Source organism: Sparus aurata, chromosome 23 (assembly GCF_900880675.1).
Source record: "Sparus aurata chromosome 23, fSpaAur1.1, whole genome shotgun sequence".
Lineage (NCBI taxonomy): Eukaryota > Metazoa > Chordata > Actinopteri > Spariformes > Sparidae > Sparus > Sparus aurata.
Window position 1 is genome coordinate 16,069,544 of NC_044209.1, and position 27,917 is coordinate 16,097,460.

Here is a 27,917-nt window from a genome sequence, read left to right on the forward strand (position 1 = left end):
CCGTGTAGAAATAAGCAAAGCACCACCAACGAGCGCTCACTTTTTCCGACAGGGGCGGAGTTTTCATGCGTGGCTCCGTCATCAACGCAAACAGTCGTTCTAGTTTTCTCGGTGGGTAAAACACTGCATTAGCCCATCGAAAGAGGCCCGAAGATTTGAGTAATGAGAAGTGGCGTTTTATTCATTTATGTATTTATTGTCATTTTCCCCCGATCTCATCCTCTGCTATAGCGATGCATTAGCCCTCAGAGAAGCTATCAATCAGGGGCTAATGGGTTGTAATTGGAGGCAGGCGGGGCCCCACATCAGAGGCAGCAGGGTCTCTGGATGGCAGACGTACAGTAAAGAATCCCCGGGTGATCTAAGGGGGGGGTTAGAGGTTGAGGTAATTTCCGACTCATTCTCCATTATTCTCATCCCGGCGATGTCTTGCATTAATCAACAAGGTTAATATAGTGGGAGGGTTAAAGGAGAGACAAGACAGTCATGAAGGGGAGTTTCCGATGTCTCTAGGGATAAAAACACTCCAGGGTGTTTAGTCACTGGATACCAAAGAACACACTCACTTACTCCAGAGAAAAATGGTTCTTGTTTTGTTTCCCTGTAAGTCTGAATCACTAAACCAGTATACCTGCGCCGCGAGAGCGGTTTCCCCAAAGATGAATGCCAGCCTCCAGTCTTCTTTCAGCCACCTGACGACGGCGTCTGATGCCATCGCTGCAGCTGTCCGTGACAGTCAGTTGATCGCTGTCAAATGCCTGAGCCAGCACACACACAAACACACACACACACACACACACACACACAAACACACACACAGAGCCACAAACAAAACAGCACCGTCTGATAAGGCTCTGCTAGATCGTTTAGGGTTAAACTCTGGGAAACACGCCGTCTGCTTTGCCGATGTCTCTCGCGGGAGGGTTTTACATTGTTTGTCAGAAAACTGGAATGAAAATCTTCCCCATGGGGCAGAATTCACACCTCACCATTTTCATCTTGGCACATTTAAAGGGAAGACACGCAAAAAATTACATCTCAGCTTATGCTCAGGGGAGTGTCGGTGGTTTGGATTGGAGGCACCAGAGCTGGTCAAGAGTTTTCATTTTCTGAAAAGTTGACTAAACCATTTAATGTTGATTACGCAATGAGCCATTAGATTGTTTTCCTATAAACTTCAATTTCACTATAAAATGTTGTGTACCACCAGGCCGGCAGCCTGGCGCCATTTCTATCTGCTTCACGTCTCCATTATACAACAAAAGAATGAATTTAACTCACACGTTGTTTTGTGTTGTGTTTTGCTTCAGCCTACAATTAGGCTTCATGTAGATTTTACTTTTCAGCAGTTGAGAGCCAAGAATCCAGAAAATGCAAACACAACATTACAATCTACATACATAAAGACATAAATATATGTAAAGTGCTACAAATTGTTACCTGAAGCTTCTTTAAATCTGTTACCTTTATTAAAAGGGAATTTGATTCCATTGGATTTTCACATAGAGTCTTATCATATCAGGGTCTTTATCAGTGTTTTTTCCTCTTCTGGTAAAAAACCCATTCATTTCAATCTGTTGTGAAGGAGCAGAGCAGGAGTGCCCGTTCAATATGTGGGCACCCTCCATAAGCAGTGAGGGCGCTACTATAAATTGGTGCATATGGTTGTGGTGAGGGCAGACACAGCAAATACCGTCACTGACCTCAATCTTACAACTTATTAAGTTGAATAACTCTGAAAGACCTGCGTGTTGTGTTCCAGAGTTAAATTGACTATAAAATTAAGTTTCAGCAGAGGTTGATGATGAATGCACCTGGGATTTATTTATTTATCTCAGTTTTGGGGGGATTTCCCATTAAAGCTTTTTTTTTTTCTTCAATAAATGCAAACAGTAAACTGAACTTTTGGTGACTGCAGACAAACAATGTTGAAAACAGACGGAAAATATCTTTATGGCTACAGATTAGTAGCACTCTTATCTTTTTATTGGCAGCAAGAACGGTGCAGCTTCTGCATATTGTGTTGATCGTCTACAATAAAGTCTTCATACATCATTGATACTTTTTGGTATACTGTAAATGCGTTTCATCTTAATTTGTCATTTATAAAAATCTATTAACATGAATCTTTTTTTTTAATGATCTTTCCATACTGATCACGACCTCCATGTTGAATAAATTACAAAACAATACACAGACTTTTCTTTTATTACTTGAGCAGTGTTTAATGATGAAAAGGTGGTTTTGTAAATCCCAGCATTGTTTTTTTTTTTTTTACTTGGTATCAGATCACAATCACAAGTCATTTATTGTCAGAAAGGCATTTTTATAAAGTGTATGCTTGGTACATGTTGGTGTTCAGTAAACCATTTTTCTTGAGATGTTTCTTCAAAGTATGACTGTTTTTTTTATTTATACCAAGAATAGGCTCTTTCTTATATATATAATCTGAGATGTGTACATTAAAACATCAGCATATCATGGAGCTCAACAGCAACATTGTACATTCAGTGACGACCGATCGAAACCCCTTTAAATAGGAGCAGTCATTAATTAGGCTTGTGACTTACAGTGCCTGTGCAGACAATGTGATTCAACAATGAGGATTTTAATAAAATTCATGAGTTTATACAGGCGCACACACACACACACACACACACACACACACACACACACACACACACGCGCGCGCAACACACACTTCGATTACTTTCCCAACGTGCGTCTCCAGACTTTGCTCATTTCCCCCGCAGCCGCCCCCAATCTTAAAAACTCTGCGGGCATTTCCAGCGAGCAGCTGCACATGATAACTAACAGGGAGAAGGAGCAGTTATGAATGTCATTTGCAGAGACTGCTTGCTGAGTGAGAGAGAGAGAGAGAGAGAGAGAGAGAGAGAGAGACCACAAGAGAGAGGGAGAGAGAGAGAGGGAGAGAGAGAGAGAGAGAGGCTGATTGAAGGTGTTAATGTTACATTTGAGCAGCGATTTGAAGATGTCCCCCCCCCCGGGAGTGTCACTCGAAAAGCTCTCAGGGAAGAAACCCTGCGAGTGGAGACCGTCTTTTACATCTGGGACTTGCAAATCACAGCGGCAAGATCGCTACATGAAGCCTAAATCGTCCCTCTTCGTCTCATCTCGCGCCTTCTTTTTCTTTATCTCCAGAGAGTCCCAGAACAGCTTTTTCGTTCTTTTTTTTCTTTTCTCTCCCAGGTTCTCCCTCATGATGACTGCTATAATTAAAGAGACTGGTCAGGGGGAGGGCGGGAGGTGGTGGTGGTGGCGGGGGGGCTTCTACGGCTGCTCTCCAACTCATTACCACATGTTCAGAGGTCACTCAAGTTTATACATAAACCCACACACACACACACACACACACACACACAAACCCTGATACATTCATGTGGACTGATTCTTAGTGTTGATAGTGTAATTCATTGTAAGGTGAGAGTGGAGAGGGAACAAAAAAAACAACAAGAAACACCGTGCTGACGATTTCTCACAAACCTGTCCAAACACGGTTCGACACAGAAGACAAAATACTTCAAGTAAATCCATCAGTTTCTCTTTCGGGATTAATCACACGATCTATGCTTTCTTTGGAAGACAGCGCTGTCATATCCATCCAACACCTCTGACGGGAAGCTCACGTCTCGCGATGGTGACGTGTAAATGATTGAGCTCGACAGGTGAAAAAAATTAACGTCTGCGTCCGACTTTATCAGGAGGAAACACGCGCCTAGCCCCCTCCTGCCTGCCGGGAAACACCATTTTAAGGGGAGAGAAATAATGAGAATGTTCCTGGCCACAATCTGATGAGGAAATATGCGGAGCCCTGTCATGATCTGTTTGTCATATAAACACATTCTCAGCTCTGTTTTGGGCTCCAGTGTTTTTCCAACAAACATGTCGCGCCCTCTATAATGTCAAGAATCGCTCATGCAAGGATATAATATTGCTAAATATTTGTAACTTTGCTGATATAAACGCAAACATTCACTTGTTTGAAATGAAATGGAACGAAACTTTAAAGTACCAGTAATTTGTTATAATCCTATTTGTCTTTGTTAACACAGAGGGTTTGGGTTTTAATGTTAAAAATGTCCTGCTCAGACTTGAGATATGCACATGTAATTTGATATTCACACAAATATTCCATTGTGAGAACACAGGAACAGTTTTTCTTTTTTTTTTCCAAGTTCAAGTTCAAGTCCTGTGAATGAATCTCCAGTTTCGTTTGACCCGCAGGTCAGAGTCTGCAAGAACTCAGGCTGGTTGCCTCAGACCCTGATGTGACCCCTGCCCACAAAGCTCGTGGAAGTATGCCAAGCCAGCAGCAGACTTGAACCTGAAGTAGCTCCAGACCGACGCGGCGCCTGGTGATTGTCCGTTCTGCTCTAAGAGGAAAGCAGCCCCTTGTCTTCTGGCTCGTCCAGGATCTAAACCATCCTCATCGCAGAGTCACGTGATGCTGAATGTTGTAGATAACATTCTGGTAAGGCAGTGTTCCACATCGCACCACATGAAAGGATCAAGTGACAAACGTCCTCAGTAAAAGTGAAACTAGAAGCTGTGGAGAGAGAGGGGTCAGCAAACAATTCAGGAATCCAGCAGATGGATCCAAATATTTGCTGTGCTAACACGAGCCAAGACCAGCAAAGCTCCCCAGCGCCTCCGCCTCAGGATTGTTTACGGAAGGTGAAAATATCCCGCGTTTTGGAGCCTTTTTTGCCCAGAGGTGGAGGCGTGGTGGTGGTGTTTGGTGATGGCGAGGGCGTGGACGACGGGGAGGGTGAGGAGGGCTGCGGGGTGGACGTGCCTCCATAGGGGCAGCTCTGCGAGTCCGGATGTTCACCGGAACACTCCACAGTGGGGATGTAGCGGCTGTCCCACATCCCGGGGCCGCACAGTTTGCAGAGGTCGTGTAGGCTGCACGGGATTCTGGGTAGGAGGCGGAACTGGTAGAGGAGGCTGCGAGCCTGGAGGAACAGGACGATAAGTGGCAAGATAAACTCAAATATGCAGCAGATATCTAACACAGTGTATTGAGACATTAAAATAAATCAATACCCCGGACTCCCGGTTCAAACAAAACAAAACAATGTCAAGGTCAGCTCCGCGCCGCGTTACCTAAAGCTAAAAAGCTGGCGTGCCCGCCCTGGATGCAAAATCTCGGCCAAACAACAAAAGGAGTTACACCATCTGCATGCTAAAGTGAACTCACTGCCTGTGGTTGCAGCAGCACTAAAACAGCATCCATAAACATGAGGACACGGACTCAGTAGCAGGGATGCAGATCATAAATCCTCAACATGGCACGGCAGCATCCCATTTAGCACCTCAAGGCCTCCGTGGGCAGGTTACAGTACATCAGAGCTGCTTTGCTGCAGCACTGGGCAGGGCTGGTCCGATGCAAACACTCTGACTTTGATGAAATGCAGTCTGCGCTCACAAATCACTGACTATTCAGATGACGGATACCCGTGTACTTTGGCTAACTAAGCGCAGCAACGTAAACACGATCGTTAAATGTCACTACGCTTAATAAAAAGCAAGAAAACCCCCCGAGCAGTTCCCTGCGATACCTTGCGTAGCACCAGCTCTCCATTCATGTGCATGGAGAGGTTGCTGAAGTGGAGCAACATTTGGTCGGTGGCGAGCTGCTGCTCCGTCACATCCTCCCCGTACAGAACAATGATGGCCACACACAGGAACAGGTGGAAGTAGTCCGTCTGTGGAGAGAGGGATCAAGGGTTCGGTGAGGGGGGGTGACAGTGGAATATCCAGTGTTCACAGGCCTTCTTAAAAAGGAACAGTTCACCCGACAATAAAAATTCATTATCTACTCAACACCCTGCCAGTGGAAAGTTGGGTGAAATTTTATAGCTCACAAAACATTTTTTGAGGATGACCTGTGTGGAGCCGTTTTATGTTGGCCTGTGTTTAAAAACCACTCCCCATCTACTTCATTTGTTCAGACTTTTCATAGGCTTTTTGGGACTTTCCGAGCTCAATTTCCCTCAAATCTGAGAAATGGATCAAGGTTTATTTCTGTCACAAAACCCAGTAGAACTTTGCTGAGAACTAGCTGGATTTACAGAAGCTAACAGATAATTAGGAGAGGCATGAATGTCTTAACACTTCTCAACTGAAGAAAAAGAACCACTGAACAACTTCAGTTTCCACATTTAGAAATTCAACTGCTTTTTAATGATCTATGTCTACTTATGCATATTTTTCACAGACTTTAAAAGCCTTCATATTCCCCTGAAATTCACGCACTTTCAAGGATTTGAAGGATCAGCAGAATGAATATCTGCAGATTATCAGTCATTTTAATCCAAAATCCACTGACGACATGGTCTCACATGTATTTAGACAAGCCCTCTGCTGCAGGGGACAACTTGAAGGTTACCGAAGATCAAAGAGAGTCGAAGAATAGATATGCAGAAAATGCTAATTGAACTGAAAGCCAGTTCAAGGGCAATGCAAATTATTATAATGTTTGACAATTTAAGCTGAAAGACAAAAAGTAAATAAGGGACAAAGCAGAGAGCAGGACAAGGAAAGGTTAAATAAATATTTAAAAACCTAGATGAGTAAGACTTTGTAAATGTCAGTTAGTCTAAATATTCAAGACAAGAGGAGCAGTGAAGAAGAAACTGTTATGGCACAATATATCACACGGTTCCTCCCTTTTCACAGAAAAATCAGATATCAATCAGAAATTGTTGCTTCTGGTCCATGTGACATTCAACTGTCTAAACCAAGGTTTCAGTCTGATATCTCCTCTATCAGCACCTGTAGTAGAAGATCACAACATGTAGCAAGGAGTCTGAACAGATGGCATGAAGAAGAGAAAGTCTGATATTTTGACTCTGCCTTAGTGAGAAGTGGTGTTAAGCGCTGTGTTGTTAGGCATGACACAGATACAAGTTTACTGCACCCTGAGACAAGACAGACAGGCAATTGATACTAGAGTTCACCTGCTTTATATATACACTGTATCTACAAAGTACATTTGAAAAGATGTAATGCTTCTAAGAAGTAGTGAAATATATCAGTTGAAATGTGGGATTTTATGTATGTTAAATAATCTCTGTAGAATTAAACCATTAAACCCCTCCACAACCAAGAAGTAATATGACGTTTTAAAAGGGATTTCAGGAGGATTACAATAGACTGTGGTGACAGGATTTGAAGGAATAACATGGACTCTCTTTATTGGAGACAGTGTAAGCACATTTCTGCACAGCCTCTGGAGGTTCATCCAAAAATGTGGTGCTGTAGTAAAACAGCCGAACGCCTCTGTGGGATTATTTATGCAAAGCTGTTCTCACAAACTTGTGTATGCAAAAAAAAAGAGGCCACTTGGACTTCGCCCTGACCTGATAGTGTGCCCAGCAGGCCTCCCACATGCGCAGAGCCTCGGTGTCGGGGAACTCTCGTTTGAAGCAGAGCAGGATCCAGCGGTGGCAGAAGAGCAGCTGGAGGCCGTCCTCCCCCAGTCTGGTCAGGTGCTGGTGGAAGCGGGGCAGCATGAGACGCAGCAGCTCCCGCAGGTACATCTGGGGTCAGGGGCGGAAAGAGTACACACTGCCTTAACAAAGCAAAGATTTCATACACATATTTTCATATTCTTTGGCTGGAATTACGCCTCTCCAGGCTGCACGTTACTGAACGTACACAGATGTTTTATCCTTTAAGGATTAACTAGGAAGCAGCATCACTCTTAGGAAACCGCAATGAAGAAAAAACATAGAAAATATCAGTAAACTGAAACTAATTTCTCCCCAGTGACAGTGTAACATCTGTTAAATACATGTGATATAATTTGAATTTAATAATGTAAATGGACCATGACAAGAAGATCGATGATTTTTTACTTGTAGTCATTTATTTTCCTTTGCTCTGTCAGAAGACCACTGCTGAAAAAAACGAAAACTTCCCAACAGGATGTTCTATCAGTCAACTATAGAAGGTGTCAAAATAATCCAAATCCACTCTACAATTAACAGTTAAGAACAGTACAGTTAAGATTTAAAAGTCACTATTAGATTCCATTTCACATTTTTTTCAGTACTGAATGTCAATATTAGACTATCGCATTTTTTTGTAAGGATCATCAGATCAATGGTTTTAAGCCCTGTTGGCTGTTTTGTTGAATAATATTCACCAAAAACTAAAATTCACAAGTAAAACTAAAAATACTACCCCTCAGCATTCTACAATAGAAGAAAGATTTAAAAAAAGTTTGTTACAGTTTGTTACAGTGTGGTTTCACAAATCTGTCCCAAATACTCCCTCTTCCCAAAAACAAACATATATGAAAAAGAAAATCAACCCAAAATCTTAGTTACCCGCTAGATAATCATTGCAAGTAGGCACGAGTGAACTGAAGAACATACCTGGAGAATCGTCAATCCTGCTCTTGATTTCGACTAACTTTCTGATTTTTTAATCGTAATTGTGACACCTATTATCAATATGCTTATGTGATGTTGCTACGTGATGTGTAGATTTGGAGAAGTGTGGACATCTGATCCTCTGCAAGTCTCTGCAATGTACACTTACCCATACCACTGCTGTCTGTATAGGTTAATGAAGAAATTTAGGGACAGTTATTTATTAAGTTACTTATTCGTCTGATGTCCAACTATGCCTGAAGGCAACAAGAGGCTGATGCGATCTCCTTTAAATACAGGCCATATCGTTCATCTTCTATCCTGGAAGTTAATTGCATCTGTCGATGGAAAGGTCTGAAGGAAGGACTTTTCTGAAGCTATTCGACCGTCCAACAAAAACACTTCTGATGGAGCATTGTGGGAGCCTCCATGTTTATTTGCTTTGGAAGCATATTTCCAGTACAACCTGACAATTTTTGCTTCACTTAGAAACATCCTACCAGCTGCCTCTCCATGTCTTCATCGCGTGGCGAGCTGATGAAGATGGTGTTCTCCATGAGGCCGACGAAGCACCAGAAGGTGTCGCTTTCATCCTGGATCTCGGTGAGCAGCGGGGCCACCAGGTCAGACATGCCCTGGCAGTAGCCCATGTCTGGATTAAAAACTGCATAGTTGAGCAGAATGCGCCTGTGGAGAGAACAGCCGCGGACGTTTCAGTGCAGTAAAATCTAATACAAATTGACAACTGAGACTCATAAACAGCACAATGGTTAGCTTTTTTTTTTGAGTCTCTAACATAAAAATGTTCACGACCCTTGAGCTCGGCCAAACCACCGAACTGCGTGGTCCCACCCAAACACTCCGAGTGATCCAACATGTGTTTCAGTGTTACTGGTGATGCCCAGAAAAACATGACATCTCCCGTGGTAACCTTGGAGCTAATGAATGATCTGGCTTTTTCTTTTGTGTATGGATTTAAACAAAAAAGTGGATGTCATCTTTTCAGTGGCTTTGTGTCTGTAAAAATTGGAGATGGAAATGAGAAGAAGATCATGAATGACAGAGAGAAGGTTATCTGTGACATATCAGTACATAAGTAAGAGGCGCGAGATAAGCGCTGGTATCATCCCGGCCCCAGACACAGCATAAGACATAATACCTGCACAAATACCAGGAGCCTCGATGAGAGTCACTAAACTAATATGCTATTTAAATCCTCCTGCTCCTCGTTTAGAAAGCCATTAGCTCTGAGTATGCATCAAAAGTGCTCAGACGGCTTAGTCAGAGTCAATAAAGCATGAAACTCATTTGCGGCTCCCCCAGGGTTCAGAATATGAAATGAATAGGTACGCCCGAGCGTCGGGCTGAGGAATGGAAATGATAAGGATGGATGGGAGAGAAGGTGACAGACGGAGAGGGCGAAAGAGATGGAGATAGAGATCGGGGGGGGGGAATTAAAAAAAAGAGCAGGAAATGAACAGAAATATTCTGACCTCATGATCTCCACGTTCGGGTTGTTCTCTCCTCTGAAGAAGTGGTTGCTGCGGTCTGTCCTCACCACGTCTTTGTCCACCGTGAACTGGACTTTCCTCCAGAACTCGCTGTGCTCCTCCGGGCTCATGGACAGCCTGAAAAAATACACAAAAAACATTTGGAATTCGAAAAGGTAGGCCACGCTAAACAAGACTAGTTTCCAAAGTTGTGACTTATTAGTAAGACAAAAAACTTTGGAAAGTTCTACTGCACAAACTCTGGGGAAATCAAGGTAATTAGGATGTGAAAATAAAGCCACATCAAATAATCTTTACCTGAAATGTTACTCTAGTGTAAAATGCTAATGGTTTGATTCAAATGAGTTAAAAAATGTGGGGGTGGGCGAGCAGTGGACTGAGGGGGTTTTTCACCAGCAAGCGTTCCATTGAGGATAATACCACAACCATAAAACCCCTCTGAAAGTGAGGCACTATATTAGCAATGTACTCTGTGTATGGCACTAATGTACTCAAGTCCTAACAAGCAGAGGGGATTTAATTAACACTGTTTGTTTTCCATGTGGGCCCACCAGGAATAAGAAGCGCACACCTGATGCAACGCCACGCAACTGTTTAGTTTCAGTGCCGAGTGTTTGTGTCGTTGGACCCTCCCGAGCCGCCTCTCTGTCTCTCCTGAGGAAGAGTTCAGTGCATGTTTTCTTCACTTTTTTATTCCTGAGGCTTGAATGGTTAAAGAAAAATATAGCTGGAAAAATATATAACATAACAGTGCCACTCAACTGCAATAATAGTTTACTTTTATTCTGTTTTATTTTCTGTTTTGGCAAATAAAAGGGACAATGGCCAAACCACATCGTTTTAGTGATGCGCCGTTTGTGAATTTCTGGGCTGATATCTATGTTTAAAATAACAATTCAGCTGGAAGCCGATGCCGATACCGATGTGTCTTGTTTTTGTTATTCATTCCCCGTTTCAACAGTTTTGACTCTGAAAGCACAAATTCGATAACACAAATATATGAAACAACTCCCAATAAAAACCTTCCTCCACATGAAAAGTATTCATTATGAGTAACAGCTGCCTATTCGATGATAAGACATTTTCAATACCTGCACAACCTTAAAAAATGTGATGGCAGGGATGTCACGAGCCAGAAGCTTGTGGAAATCAATGTGAGGTAACAAATAAAAATCAGCCCCTGCCATCCGTGAGTATCACCTGTGTGGTCGATGGCAGTCAACAAGGAGAAGATTGGTCGATATTGATGATATGCAGACACACATGGTGCATCAATACAGTGTTTACTTTCTTGTGTGCGCAAGACACTTGAAAAAGTGTGAAAAAACTGTAAATTATAAGCAATTGCACAATGAATGGTCAGTTGCAGCTCTGGTCTAAACATCTGCAAAGGCGCATTTCCAAACAAATATAATGTTACAGTTAAAGAGCAGTGAAGTCTGAGGCATAAATAGAACTCTTTTGAATTTCAGGCACTGGTGCAAAAATTAAATATAAGCACTTCCTCTTTAAGCCAGTCAGAGAGGACGTTTACTTATGTTAGGCCTGCAGCATGTTGTGTGTTACCTGGAAACTCACTTACCCACCTGCTTTTTGTGTTGTTGTTTAGTGTTGAAAACATGACAACTAAAGAATGCGCGCAACTAAAGAAAGATGATGATTTAAAGGCTGCCATTCATGATATCCACAATAACCATATCCATATGGTCCATATATCCATTCATTTACTAGTCCAAGCTGCATTTCCTCCACTTAGAAATCCCGGCAAAGGAAAGGACACACGGCGAGGAGACGAGGCACAAAACCACCGACGTGTCTCCTCTCTCCTAATGATCAACCAGTGGCCCTGGAGGCTGCTAACGTCAAATGGTCTTTAAAGGAATCCACATCAGAATCAGAACAAGGGCTCTAATTACCTGACTTGCAGAAGACCTTCTGATGTACTCAAAATGTTAATAGGTCGTACAGATGAAACCTGTCCAAATATCATATTCATTATGGACTGAGCTGCGCAACGTGGGAAAATACGAGCACACTCGACCTTTTCGGTGGTGTGGTAGAGACAAATAGAGTCGGGGATGTGCTTGTGTGTGTGTGTGTGAATGTGTGTTTTTTCCTCCTGAGGTGAGAGTATTATCTGATAAGCACTGACATGTTTTTTCTCCAGAGACTTTTTTTTATTTCACACCCGGCACCTCCCCTTCACACTTCCCTGATCGTGGGTATTGATTGCTCAAGCTGCTGCGACGAAAACACTCACATATGGTTGAACGTTTGACTGACGGAGCGTTTGGCAGCCGATGGTTCAGCCATGTGACAGTTCATCTGCCATTTTGCAGTGTCAAAAATACTGCTGCATCTTTGTCAGAATTTGTTTTAGATGAATTGATTTCCTAGCCCCCCCCCCCCCGGCTGTCAGCAGCCACAAATCTCCCCATACTTCTCTACAAACACACATTTATTTCTTCCTCCCTGCTCCTCACCTCCTCTGCTGGATGTCGTGGTAGTGGGTACGTTTCTGCAGCCTCCAGGCCTCCCTCTCCTGAGAGGTGGAGTCATAGCTGTAGTAGTGCAGCAGGAAGGGCCACACCTCGCCACGGATGGAAGGGTCAATACCGCCGAAGAAGATGGCCTAGCGGAGAGCAAACAAACAGCAGTGAGCGCCAAAAGGTCAAACAGGGGGTGCTGTTGTGGCAGAGGGGAACAAACTGTGCACATGGTGTTGCAAAATGCTGCGCAACCGAATCTCCTGGAAGAGAAACAAACACTGCATACTGTGCATGTCCAGCAAAAACAGAGCTTCTCTGTTCTGAGGAAATGTCTTGGTCACAGTCTAACTGCCACTGAGTCATTTCGGTAAGATGGCGAACCTTCGACTGAGTCAAACCGAGACAACTTAAATGACTCATTTAGGGGGGGGACATTGGCCAAAACCAGCCCGCTCATTATTTACAGACTGGGGTGCTGACTAAAACTGAAAGTTGAACACGCTGGGGATGAGTTTCGAAATGACTTTCAGTTTGTGTGAATCAGAGGGAAAATCAAAAAAATGTTTGACTGTTTGGACAGAAGCAGGAGACGCTTGTGTTGACCTAAGACTGAAGAAGTATGCATGTGAACACATACATACCTTACGTAGTTTGTACTCCTCCTCCACCTGCCCGCTGTGATTGAGGTGACGCAGCCAAGTGGTGACATCCAGCCGCCGATAAAGCTTTTCCTCTGGGTGGGTCTCAGCAGACGGCAGGGTGGGCCTCTGGATGGAAAACTGCATGCAGGATTTCTCGACTGACACCTGACGGAAAGAGCGAAAATCTGAATAGAAAATTCCCTCGTCTCGCTGTAAAACTAGACTCAGAGCTGGCCTTTCTTGGCTGTCACCCCTACCTGGTCTTTAAGCTGAGTCTCCCTGCAGCACTTCCACTGTTGGAAAACCTCACCCAGCTTGTCCAGTCCAGCATGGTGGAAGTGGAGGATCTTGTATTGGCTCTCTCTGCTGGCAATCACCAGCTGGCCACTGGTGCATGCCTCATCGCTGCAACAGCACGCGAGAGAATGAGAAAGACGAGACACAGGAGTAACAGACCATTTTTTTAATCGTTACCGAACATATTTCTAAGACTATTTCTTAGGCCATCGTACGTTAGGGGGGGCAGTTTATATTCTAAGAATATCAACATTTCCAAGGTTAAAGTAATAAAATGAAGTATTATTTTTGTCAAGTGATGTCCTTGAGGTTCTTTATTGAAAAAGAAATATGTAAAAAAATCTGATTTTTTCTCTCACAAATGTATATAAATATTGGAGTTTTCTGTCCTCGTAAGTTTAGAGCTTTTCAAGATTTTCCAAGAATAAAAGTTTGCAAAATTTGCAATGTGCAAGGACAAAAAAAACATTTGAATATTCTACGAGGGTAAAGTCTTAAATTTTTGTGAAAAAACCCAGAAATATATGTTCTTTCACTGACCTATTATCTATCATTATAACGATTTTTCCTCCCCTGTACCGTTCTGATCATATCTACAACTAATTTTCCAGTTATCGTAAAACAAACGGCAACATGTCCTGAAACCTAGCAAGCAGCATGAGACATTGCTTGGTGGCACAAAAACGTGACCCCCGCACGACTCCCAGCTGACCTGAAGAAGAGCCTCAGTGACCTCATGTGACCCAGGTCCACCCTAAAGACGCCGCACAACTGCTCCAGAGCCAGCACCTTCTGCTGCTCCTCCCACCGCGCGCCATGTGACTGGCAGCCGCTCTCGGAAGGGGCGTGGCTGTCCAGGCTGGAGGCAGAGCTCGCAGAGTGGGTCATGGACTCCTCACACAGCTCCCTGGTATAGAAAAAAAACAAAAAACACACAAAGGATTTCCTATGAATTTTAATCTAATTTGAGTATTTATTGTTCTAAAGCTAACTGAGTCATGTTTTTTCTCCATGAAATTCCACAGGAATGGGACTCTCTCTTTTTCTTGTGCCTCGTGTTCAGACACAGAGCCGGTCTTCAGTGTGGAACATTAATAATAAACATCATATAGACGGTGGCCGGCGGCGTTTAGTCCACTGATAACTGTGCAGACATGTGGGCTTATCCCCGAGCTCAGCTCTGCCCTGTTGTTTTGTGTCTCAATACAGTTCAGCAAAAAGGCTCAGAATGGGAGGAATGCATGGAGGCTTCTGAGGACACACAGACACACACACACATACACAGGAAATCTGTACACACACAAATCACACTGTCTGCCATTCAATTTCCCCTGTCATTCCCCCCATGGCCAGCATGTTGTTCCCGGCACTGAAACCTGAGCCGAGGGTTCCTCTGCTGCGGGAGGAGACACACTACACATATATATGCAGAAACACACACACACACACACGCACACAAGTGAATGGACCGTAGCTAATGACCATAATGCACTCTCTAACACGTCTTGAGACATGCTAACGCTGAGAAACAGGCCAACACATAAATGTGTTAAACCCGCTGACATTTGAGATGCAGACGTCTAAATCAAGTTGTCTGCTGACTACTGACTATAAATGCTCTTATTGTCTTTTTAGAGAATTTAAACCAAAAGCAGTTTAAACATTTTGTCTATTAAATCTCTAAAGTACACATGTAAACTCACAGACTCACAGTTTCTCTCTCTGGTCTGGGTGAATTGTTTGTGTAAAATGACACATCTTTTCCCTCACAAATGTAATATCTAGGTAGAAATATTCTACAGGCGAGGACAAGCGGCACGTTGGTACAGTGAAACGAAGAAGGGAGGTAGGCCAAGCCTGATCTATTACACCCTGGATCAATCATGTCTGGCTAATCATTCCCCCCCGTTAGCAGATGGGAAAATAACAAGGCTGATCAATCCAAGCTGCACAGTTTCCTCTGCTATCTAGTGATTTACTGCTCTCCGTCTCATGTATCATGCCACAAACCAGACCGGGGAACACAAGGAGATGGGGAGAGAGGCGCAGAGGGCTCCGGTAAGACTGCGCTGTGCTCGCTTTTTCACAAGTCCAATGACTGTCAGTCTCTGGGTGTTAACAAGGCCTACGAGCCCATTTACAGCAGACAAGTCCTCCATCCTTGCATGCTTAAAGTACAAGTGCAAAAAAAAAAAAAAGGGGGGGGTTTTGCATATTTTTCCGCATGGAAATGAAAGTGCATAAACCATGGAAAACGTGGCGAGAAAACCACATGACTCTTGGCATTATGGCGCATATCGTCCGCTGTGCTGCATCCAAGCGGAAACCCAACGACTGATTAACAGCATCCGTCAGTGTCAACATGTACTGTACTGCAGGCTGCAGCCAAGCCGTAAAGCGTACAGAGTACATTATGTAAACAAGCTGTTTTGATGGAGTCAGGCTGCCGCAACCGGCATATCCCACCAGGCCCAGGGTGAGATCAAACTGCCCTGAGGCCCCTTAAAAACACCTCTCCCCCCCGTACATGAGGCTTTGCCCTGGGGGAAGGTGCTGCCAGGTCACCCTGAGAACCAGGACCAAGGGCTACGTGCAGGCCTCCAGGGACTCCCATGCCCTTCAGCTAATCCCCTGGTGCATGAGGGCAGACAGATGGGGGAGGGGCTCGGGGTAAAATGGCACAAGTGGTCAGTGCAGTTTGGAGCCTGGAGAAAAAAAACATATAACATTTGGCTAATCTATATCTTTATAATCCCAGAACTAGAACAGTGCTCAGTACTCGACAGAGATTGCCAGATGACTGACTAATTAATTAAAAGTTAACCTAATCGAGGGGTGTCATTCATTTTAGATGTTTGTTATTAAGAAAAACAATGCCACCTTTCTAGCAAATAAATGTGCAGCTGGGCAATTTGACCATAAAATAGTATTGTAAAATTTTTAGGATGTAGAAATGTTTGGAAAGGGCTAAAGGCTGAGCGACAAAATCAAATATCAAGACATATTTGATCATATACCTTGATAACAATACTGCAACAACATTAACACAATGAGATTTTTGATAAATAATTATCAGTAATGTGGATATAATGACTGAGTGGGGTAAAATTATTAGAACCTACCAACAGTCTGGTAGGTTTCATCACTTTACTATAATGCAGCCTTTAAAATCAGGAAAAGACAAACATTTATGATATATATCAGTATAGAGTATTTCAATTTTCTGCCACTTTATACTTCAAAGTAACAACATTTTGAAGGCAAATACTGTCCTTTTCACTTAACTACATTTTAGTTACTAGTGGAGGAAGTAACACGTTTTTTTGGTGGCCTTCTTGTAATTTTTATTGCAAGTCTCTAATTTTATTCGACCGGAATAAAATACCCAAGCATGCATTATAACATGTGACCTACTGAGTTACTTTTAAAAATCATTAGTGAGTACTGAGTACAATTGGAATTACTATCTAAACCTTTCATCTGCGTCTTTGCAGCCAATAAGGCTCTCCGATCAAAAATGGGCCAATGAAAAGCAGACATACGGACAACAAACACGAAACTCTGCAGCAGGTCTGGAGACGAGACCACGGAGCAGAACAGAGCAGAAGTGTGGAGTCATTTAGACTGAAGAATCAAAGAAACAGAGACCTCTTTGATGGAACAGATGCTATTGATGATTCATTAAAAAAACCAATAGTTAATACGCAACTCACACTTTGTGTAATGTTTGAGAAGAATACTACTTTGACTGAAGCATTATATTAATACCAATAGTTTAATTTGTAATGTCACTGTCCTCATACTTGAGTGCAGATTTTCAGGACTCTCTCCACCACTGGTCAACAACAACTGGTGATGACATGTACATTTACTCAAGTACAGTTTTGAGGTACCCGCACTTAGACTTACAAAAATTGTACTTTGACTGCACTACGTGTTAATTTACTTGTTACTTTGCAGATTGCAGGCTGTGTCAGAGCCAAAGCTGTGCATTTTCAAAATTAATTTATTTAATCTGCAATCAGATATAAGACAAAAACAAAAAAAATTGATTCAGATAATCAGAAAAATGCTAAATCCTGGATCTGATCAGTTGAATGCTCATTTGCAGGACAGTGATTAGTAGCAGTTAGATAGTAATTTACTTTTGAAACTTAAGTACATTTAATATCAAATACTTTAAGACTTTTAATCAACTTCTATTCATATGGGTGGCTTTCCCTTTTATCAAAGTAACATTTTTAAAAAGATATCTCTTACTTTTACTCAAATGTGACTTTAGGATACTGTTTACAACACTGATGATTACAGTGTTAATATTTGAACCAGTGTTTTAAGTTCAAAATGTTCCAAAGGGAATCCAGTGATTGTTTGGCACTATAACAAAATAGTAAAGCAGAAAAAACAATATGGTTGGTGCTATATAAAGTTATTATTTATGATTATTTGTCTTCTCCAGGCTTCTAAATATCAAATAGAAATGCAGGAGGGAAAAAACAGTATATAACCAGTGATAGGTGGCTGGAAAAGGACATTTTAAAGGATTTAAAGGCCTCACAGGCCAAAAACACTGGAAACCACTTTATCTGAGACATAATCACGTGCTAAAATTCTGCAAGCGAAGCCTCAAGAAGGCACACTGACGGTCAACAGCAGCTTCATAAAACTTCTGTTAAACTTGAGAGAAACTTGTTAAGACGCTTGACAGAGATTGCTGTGGATTTCTCTCCCACCGCTCTCCTCTTTCTCCCCCCGCCTCTTTTCATCCGCTCTCGCGCTCCCATACGCCGTGCTTTCTCTTTGAATGATTCCAAGTGACATGTTTCCAGTTCCTGGCCCCTTAACAGTGTCAATTAAAGCAAGAGAGAGAGAAAGAGAGATTGAGTGGGTTCCAGGGTTTTGGCTGCTGCTCGGCTCTCTTCCGCGCTCTAATCCGGAGAGCTGACATTCAGCCCAGCACAACAACCCCGGGAGCACTGGGAATCAAAGGGCTTCACACAGACTTTTAGGGAGGGGAGGGGAGGCCGGGGGGGAGGTGGGCGAGATATTTGAGAGGTGGGCAACAACGAATGAAACAATATTGGGGAAAAAACTGAGAAAATGAGCGAAGAGAAAAGATGCAGAGTACAGTGGGAGGAATGGACAGAGAGAGAGAGAGAGAAGAAGGGAAGAAAGGGAAAAAGAGAGAATCGATATGAGTGCCAGAGAGACAAACAGCGAGCTGAGCACAGAGCAGCGGAGGAAGAGGAGGACAGAGTAAAGGTTAGAAGCTGTGAAGCAGAGAACGCTGCCAAGTCACACACTGACTGCACTTACAGCAAGCCGGGCTCTGAGAGCGGTTAAACACACACTGACTCCCTCTCTCCCTCTCTCTCCCTCTCTCCTTGACACACACTGACACAGGCTCACACATTCTGGGCAACATGTCAGGCCAAAATAGCTGCGTGAGGAAACGACCACGGAGGGAATCATAAAGTCAAACGGCCGTGAGGTCTGAACAGCAACACAATCTCTGTCCAGATGGCTCGCTTGATTAGAGAACTGTCCCTGGAAGCACCGAGGTTTTGGGGTTTTGGTGGGATTTGGGGGACTTATTTAGGGCCATCTGTGATATCATAAAACATTTAGATTAAGAGCTGCTTTAAATCAGTGAACCCGTCTTGAACTGATAACATTTCATGCCACCTACTGAAGTCATCTACCTGCTATCCCTCCCAGGGGACATTTCAGTTGTTGTGCAGTAAGCCACCATGTGGCCTCCTGGTGTAAAACACCCCTGTGCAATCAATTCTTTTCTTTTTGGCTCCACCTTGTGGTCGTTTGGGGTAGCTGAAAGTGTAACAAAGAACCATCTGGGTTAGTGTGCTACAATGGGCTATTACAGCTTGTCAATCAAAGTTTATCAGATGAAAGCTGCTGATATTTTCAGTCTGGAAGCAGCTGAACGTTAGCTCCTCAGCTAATGGTGCAGCTGAGAGCAGATGTGAATATTGACTTACATGACAATAAGAAGAGAAATCTCTGTCTTCGTAGTATTTGAGTTCAGTTGTATTATAACTGAGGGCCTGAAGTGTGTGAGGAACACACACACACACACACACACACACACACACACACACACACACACACACACACACACACAGCTCACTCTGTAAAACACACTGTCTTATTTTACAGCACACACAGATTTATAAATGTCTTCCATAATGCCTTAATTCTGTTTGACAAAAATGACTCTATTCAGTCTATAAAATGCATCTTATAAATCACCACTACGGCTGAAATTGACTATTATTTTCGGTATCCACTCTTCTGCAGATTGTTTTCATGATTAATATATGTATCGTTTTCAAAGAATTGCGAGAAATGTTTGAAGCGATTCAAATTAAAATTTCTTTTTTTGTCCAACAAACAGTCCAAAACCCCCAAATTCTTCGTTTACTGTAATGAGGGTAAAGCAGAAAATCCTCACATCTCAGAAGGTGAAACCAACAAAAATATTTGTCATTGTTGCTAGAAAAATGACCAAAACGATTATTCGGATATCAAATTAGTTGGCGATTAATTTTCTTTGGATATATTCATCGATTAATCACTTGATTGTTTGTTGGAGGCGTTACATATTATTCACCTTAACCACCAACATTTGTCTGTATGGCAAAGTGTCTAACCTTAACATGAAACCCAATCTACTTATTTACACAATTTCATGAGAATATACAGATGACCAACATTGTTAAAGGAACACACGTAACCTGAATCCTTGAAAAAATAAAGTCTGTGGATTGATCTATATCCACATTTTTGATAACTCTCAGGACACTGGTGGAGTTATGAGTGAGGGGGACAAAGGACCTTTTTTTAAAAAGAATAGACTTAAAAAGGGCACTATGTAGTTTTTGAGAATAAATGAAAACCGAAAATTGTATTATTCATAATATAATGAGGTAATAATACAAACTCTTTACCATAACTCAATCAACAAGCTGTTCTCAGAGGAAAATAAGGTCCCCAGAACACTGTTTGAAGCTACAAAGGTGGCAGGGTCTGCCACATATACACAAACTAATATAGTATGAAATTGTGTTGTCAGTTTGTTTATTGAGTAAAAAATCTAAATTAAATGTACATTTCTTCCCCAAAACTACATACCACAATTGTATCTGTGCTGTGTAAGATAACACTGACCTGCTTTCACTGTCCAGGAAGACTGAGCCACTGCTTTCGCAGAGGGCCTCGCTGACGGGGGACAAGCAGAAGGGGGAGGAGAAGGTGTCCGAGTCCGAGCCCATGGTGCTGTCCCGACTCACTTCGTCCGACAGCTCGCAGGAGCCCTCGTCGCCCTCCTCCCCCTGCTGAGGGTGCGAGGAGGGATCAGCTCCCGCCTCGACCACCAGGCTGTGGCTATCTGCGGAGGTGCTGCTGGTGATATTCCTCTCTTCGTCCTCGTCTTCCTCCTGGGCTGCTGGGTGACGGGAGTGGGGCCTGCAGGGAACAGTATGATGTATAATAATAATGATATAGAGGTGCACACTTGATCAGAAATGTTTCAATGTCAGTGTAACTATGATTTTATAGGAACAAGGAGCGTTCTCAACCCATGTATCATGATAATAACTTTATCAAATGTTTCTGTGGTCCAGATACACATTTTAAATAAGAACTTCCCTACCGTCGGCCTCGGCGGCGTGCGTTCCTGCGTACAGGGGAGCTCTCCGGCGTGATATAGCGCAACGCCTCCTCATCCTGCCTCTGGATGCGGGAGTTGGGCACCCAGGTCAGAATCAAAGTGGTGCCCAGGCTCTCATCCTTCTCCGTGTGCACGCACAGGTAGCCTGCAGGGGGCAACATTAACCACGGTACAGTTAGGAGTGATTCAGTTGAGGGAAAATCAGGTAACGTAAGAGGAAACATCAAGGCATTTTTCATGAGCAGTAGACAGTTGAGAGCCTGAGGCAAACATGAAACCTAAGAGGAGATAAAGACACAAAGAAATGACGACACACAAGGAAACCTAAGAGGTGAGTAATGACTTTGCAGATGGCTCACACAGACAAACAATGGATGGCGGGAGATAAGAGATGGAGATATTAAGGAAATGCTATTGAACACAAAAAGACAACTCAGGCCACAATCACACATCCTTCACATGCATGAAGCAGGTTTAAATAATTTTACTCTGTGCTGCAGCAGTCTTAGTAGACGGAGGAATCTTTATAGTTCGACGGTAGCCAAAGTGAGAGTGTTGGAAAAGAATGATGCTGACAGCAGAACATCTGGCCAGCAGCTGTAACTATGCCCTCTGTTTTAGACTCATTTTTTATCTTAGCCTTTATAAAACTTGACTTCTGTATATGTGTGCTCTTAATGCGTGTTATTCGGGCTGCAACTAACGATTATTTTCACTGTCGATTCTTCCTTTGATTATTTTCTTGAATAACTGATAAATTGTTTGGTCTGTAAAATGTCAGGAAATGTGAAAAAGCTCTTAAAAGCCAAGGTAACGTCCTTTAAAAAGGGGCACTATTGTAGTATTGGAGAAGAAAATCAATCTCAATATTGATCTTTTTCCCATAACTGAATAAACAAGTTGTTCTCAGAAGAAAATAAGGTCTCCACGAACATTCATCCGCTCATTATTCAGTGATGTAAACGAACAGAGTTGGTTTATTGCATAATTTAAGCATAAAAAAAATGTGTCCAAGTTCTCTTCTGATTAAAATTTTGTCCCTAAAACCACAAACTGCCCCTTTAATCTCTCGTTTTTTCCACAACCCAAAGAGATATTCAGTTTACTGTTATAGAAGAGTTTAAAATCCGTAAGATATTCACATTCAAGAAGCTGTAATTGGAGAATGACTGACTTTTTTTCTCAAAATAGCTGCTGATTAATATAATAGTTGACAGCTAACTGATTAGTCATTTAATCGTTGCAGCTCTACTTGTTATCCTGCATTTATATATTCAAAGAAATGTCTACGTGTGTATATTGGAGGGAAGTCACACCACAAAGAAATCCAGCTGGTAACACACTGCCTCCATCGGTCCAGTCTTACCTGGGTGGTGCTCTGCCAGGCCGGGCAGGGGCTCTGCCGGGTGCACACAAACATTATTCTTAGAGAAGATGATCTCGCCGTCCAGGCCTGAGCGCAGCGATGTGCCCCCCACCCCGGGGTTAAAGGTCAGGAGGTCGGAGGCCTTGGAGGAGGCACGCCGCAGGAGCCGACCCAGAGACATCTCCTCAGGCGCCGGGACGCTGGGCCCATTCTGGGAGCAGAAAAAGGGAGTTTTTAGGCAGAGCAGGGGAGGACGGACCGTGATAGAAATGGAACGAGAGTATGAAAAAGAGAAAGAGAATAAAGGAAACATGACAGGTTCATATTTTAAAAAGGACAGTGTGACGAGGCTTGGCTGCACAGATCCTCACCTACACTTCACCTCCTCTGTCACACCTGTGCCTGTAATTACTGCAGTGTCCTTACTGCAGAGCACCCTCAACCCTCTGTACTTGTTCAGCATTTCACTGTGCCACTTCTTCTTTGTCCCACCCTGCACCCACTAACACAAACACACTCACAGGATCCGTGGATACTGGGCAAGTGTGTATCGCTGAAACGTGTCCCACCTTCTGTAAACAGCACACGCACACATATACCGGTGTGTACACACGAGGAGCAATGTGCAAACACACTGCACTCCATCCGTGTGAAATTCCGAGCAGTTATCGGTAGCCAACGGATGTCGCCTGAACTGGGATCAGCATGTCACACCGCCAGAGTTTCACTTGTCTGCTTCGGAGCGAGAGTCTGCTGTGATGAAACAAACTTCAAAATCAAGTGAGAGGTAAAGCAGCTCGTTTGATGTTGCGGCACGTTGTGTTTCTGAGGGCTTTCTTCTTTTGAAGGGGAATCTTACTTAAAGCTCAAAGCACTAAAAGTCAAACTCTTTCTGCTCACCTCACACAGATCTCACTTATTCATTCCCTTTATCTCGTCTGTACGTGTGGATCGTGTGTGCGTTGCCTTGTTTTCTTGCTGGCTGAACGCCCACACGTACCCCCCCCTCTCTATCTGAGGAATGTTCCCTCCTTTTTCCTCACAGGGCATGTTTACCTCTGCCTGATTAAGCAGGCACCCCACTTCCTGATGCCAGGGCCCCAGACAGGAAGTCTGCTGGCACAGCACCCAGGCCTACCTCGGAGGAGAGCCTTACCGTAGGCCATCATTTGGCTTACAGTTGAGAAAGTGGGTGGTTTTATTTTTGTGCAGCACATCTTGTAATAAAAAAAAGGGGCTGCAGTTTCTTGCAGATGTCAGTAATCTTGGCCTTTAATCATTTAGTCAAGGGCAACAATATATACACGGGGGGGAACTTACCCCCAACATTTAAATATACTCTATGTCCCGTCATACTGATGTAGAAAACATCAATAAAAAAAAATAATAAACCATATAATATTACTAGTAATCGAATGTAATCACACCCATAACAAAACTTTAAACATTGACAATACCTTTTACTGCTGATTCAAGTTATTCGTGTGATTAGTCCAAGTGGTGTTGCCATTTCCCAGCAAACACCACTGCTGAACTGGTGAGGGTGTGTACAGTCCATTTAAAAAACATCAGTACTCAAGTTTACAGTATGAGTGTCACATAACTTATATCACAGACGATAGTAATAGTAGTAGTAGTAGTAGTTTTCCAAAAGGTTTTTGGAAGTATGTATACAATAATAATATGAATGGTAGGCAGCCCTGGTTTATTCTATTTATTGTCAAAAAACAGTGAACATTGTCTTTCACAAGGTCTGAGAGCCCAAGGAGGCATTTTCATCTCTTCTTTTGTAAGACTAACAGTCTAAAATCCAAAGACATTCGATTCAAAATTACACAAACCAAAAGAAATAGAAAATGTTGCCGGCAAAAGTCATTGATCTACTTGATAAACAAATAATCCAAATCAGAATTCCATTAAAATGCCTTTACATATTCAGTCCGTCTCTTTAGTCTCAATAATCGTAGACAGCACTGATTTTATTTATTTACACCTATTTCTCCAAGTCTGAAAACATATAATAATCTTAAACAGGAAGTATTTGGTGGTCAGGTAACCAAACCCCTCTGCTATCTGCAGACCGCAACATTAGACTACTACTTAACATTAGAGGCCACTGGGCTATTTGCATGCAAACTGCCTCAGACAACATTAGACTAATACTTTGGTAAATACGTCATGTCCACACACTCTGACTCTGCATTCCTTCAGGACACTCGCTCTGAAAAACACGCTGTCTGAACATGGTGTGCATAATGACTGGCTGCTGTCCTACACATGACACACAGCTGTTTCCAGCAGCCTCACGACAACAACAACATGTTTGCTGCTGTGCTCCCATCCACTGGTTATTTTGGTCTGCGTGTGATTACAGGGACACTCAGGTCGGGTCAGCTTGATAAGGCTCCTTCAGGCCGGCTGTTAGAGGGCGTTCATCTTTTATTCTGTCCACGCCTCAGTGTGCTCACACTCACACCTCTCCCTCTCTGACATTCTATCAAGTCACAAACATAAACTCATCAGGTCTCAGTGTGACCTGCTGAGAACAGATTCCTTCCCAGATAGAGAAAACATTTAATAAGACCTCGAAACACTCACCACGGAAATTTAGCTGCGAGTATGAAAGCCACAAACTTCCAGGGTCTCAGCTCCTCACCTCTGGGCTAAATTAATTAAGTTGTCACGCTGACATTTGAATAGAGGAGCCAGTACTGAACACCCCTTTACGTCTGCGCTGTATACTGACATGCCTGGGGCAGCTGAAAGAAGAGCGGCCACAAAGAAGCCTGAAAAACAAGGTTTTTGTGGACCCTGCAAAAGGCTGGCAAAGTTAGGAGGAAACTGTAGAGTTTAGTGACTCGTCGGAGTGTGTGTAGACTTTAAAGGCTTTATTACATCTGAAGATAGATATTAAAGCATGTAAAACGTACTCCTCTGTCAAGGGAAGTGTTTTATTGAGTTTCATGTCATAAAGTAATACACTGCGTGCCCTAAAATGTAAGTACACCCGAACAGGAAGTTCAAATAACATATTAAAACACACATAACTCCTGTAAAAGCCAACTGGCTTGGAGCTTATTTGATCATTTCCATAAGCAAAGATCGTTTTACACTCAGAAAACTTACAAGAGCCTGATGGATATATTCTCTGGGCGGATAAATTGGCCAATATTAGGCCAATTTATCTCATATATATCAATATCAGCACGTATTTCAACTGATACGCTACAAGAAATGCTTGAAGTAGTTATGATTTAAGTTTTTCTTGCCAGAGAGCGCTGACAAGTTTATTGTTTAATGATGAAACGCACTGTAAATTTCATGATGACATGTAAGGGATCAGTGTTGGAAATGTTTGTAGATGTTCACGTGAAAATAAGAATATCAGTCATTTTCTAATAACTCCCAATAACCCTGCTTCAGGTAGGCAATCCACCTCCGCTTCATCTACATACGTGGTTGAGAAAAGTATTAAAAACCCCTCACACAGTCATGCAATCCAAAACAAAATTGCTAAAACTAAAGCCTGAAAAGTCACCGTGGAGTGGGATCAGCTCCTCTTTAACAGGTGCCACAATGAATGGAGAATTAAGGTATCTATGACATAAACTGGGTGATTAAACTGCATTATTAGAGTTTCTCTACCCTTGTAAGACTTGGGTGCAGCAACCTTGTCGTTTATGGCACCACCTAAGCCAAATAAATGTTAAATCAACACGGAGAGCATCAAAACTAACTCAACCATTTTTCCTAGATCTATTAGTTTAAGTCATTAAGCTTGTGTTCTGTTTAGAGACGTACGATATATAACATGGGGATAAATCATTGTCTCCATATTGGGAAATTCATATTATCAGCTTTATATCATATCGGACACATTGTATCCAATTATATGAAGCCAAATCACTTTCACTGGCCACAGCGCGGCTCACATGCGGATGCAGGGAGAAGCCTCCTAGTTTTAACACAGCAAATCTTATTAGAGTTATGAACCATTAAATCATCCGTCCATGCTCACTAAATCCCAGCCCCTTCTTACCCTCCTGTGTGAGCCAGCTACAGGTTACGAACATTTTTTAACAATATGACAAGGTAAAGTCGTCGTAGAGGCCGATCGGTATGCAGTTTTTGGGGCCAATATCGATATCAGTCAGTGAAAAGTGATACACATTATACACATTTTTTGCAGTGATCGCTAAAATGTGGTCATCGAACACAAAAATGCTGTGATTTTTACAGTTTAACAATAAAATTCAGCGTCTAAACTCATGAAATCACTCAAAATCTAACAAAAATATATAATCTGAAGTATCGTTTTCTGCGCCGTTTTCTTTAAAATGAAAACGTTTTCACGTCTACAGCATGTGCTCCAACACCAATACATCTACGATACACCAATATCGTCCGATAATGATTTACCGGTTGGGCTCAGATTCTCGTCTATCAGGTTGATTATCAATTACAGCTGAAAATAAATCTACGTAGTGCTTCTGAAGTTGTTTATTTCATTATCTGCTCTAGCTTTTCCAAACTTGTGCAGCACACAGATATAAAAAACGGTCCAAAACGATGCCCTAATTGCATATCTACACTGAACATTTGAGGGATGACACAGAAACCCCTCCTGCAAACTATATGCACCTTGAGAAAAACACTGATTGACACAGACAGACAGATACTCCCTGTGATGCAGCTCAGTCAGTGTGATTATAGGATGCAGGGTGTAGGTCAGCCCTACCAAAATAAAAGGTTGCAGGTGGTGTGTGTGTCTGTCCTGGAGGTGCCTCTGTGTAGTAACACAGCAGCCTGTGTAGCAGGGCAGAGGCGGGCCGTCATGTCGGGGGCTCCATCAGCCCATCATCGGTCTGACAGGCAGCATCCTCCTGACAGCAGCGGAGGGGAAGGATGGGACACGGCTTTTTGCCACCGCAGCAGTATTTACGCACAGGCCTGTCCTCGTATCCTCATGTGCTGGTGTGAGTGTGTGTGTGTTCCTCGGCCCGAGGAGGGGACTCTATCTGTACCATCTCACACACGGCATTAATATTTTAGTTTAGCTGCCGACACCATTAGCTTAGTTTGCAGCCGCGGTGTCCGCCTTCACAGCCAACTTTAAACTTTTATTTCACCGCAGAGAGTAAAACATGTTAAGGTCCTGGCTCGACCCGTGACAAAATGTGTCTTTGGCATGCACCTGTTCCCGGAGGAGAGAAATGAATGAATAGCGGAGCAGCGTTGTAGAAGGAGAAACGGGGCCACAGCGGCTCACCTTCAGTCCCGCCGCAGAAGTCTACAGCCCATGTCGGACATCCATGTCAGCGAGCAGCCGAGCGACGAGCAGCGTGTACCGGCGTCCTTTCACCGCCTTTTCTCCCTGATTCAGCTCACTTGTTACGAGCGGTAGTCTTGTTTGTATCCTTGTGTTTTCCGACAGTGACACCACACGTTTGACTGCTGCTCTCTACAGCTATAAAAAAAAATACACCTCCGGTCTTTACATTTTCAAAATAAAATCGCCCCC

The 27,917-nt window shown here is 42.9% G+C and overlaps 1 protein-coding gene across 1 annotated transcript; it reads right to left on the reverse strand.

The window, feature by feature from the left end:
- Positions 1-2,199: 2,199 nt before the first annotated feature.
- tbc1d16 (TBC1 domain family, member 16) lies at positions 2,200-27,896 on the reverse strand. The gene is made up of 13 exons (XM_030408872.1): positions 27,666-27,896; positions 22,397-22,607; positions 21,013-21,175; positions 20,529-20,825; positions 14,053-14,247; positions 13,301-13,448; positions 13,044-13,208; positions 12,397-12,545; positions 9,896-10,030; positions 8,903-9,089; positions 7,386-7,565; positions 5,583-5,729; positions 2,200-4,976 (listed from the first exon to the last, which is right to left on the reverse strand). The coding sequence occupies exons 2-13, from the start codon at positions 22,575-22,577 to the stop codon at positions 4,677-4,679; spliced, it is 2,247 nt and encodes a 748-aa protein (XP_030264732.1). The 5' UTR covers positions 22,578-22,607; positions 27,666-27,896; the 3' UTR covers positions 2,200-4,676.
- Positions 27,897-27,917: the final 21 nt, after the last annotated feature.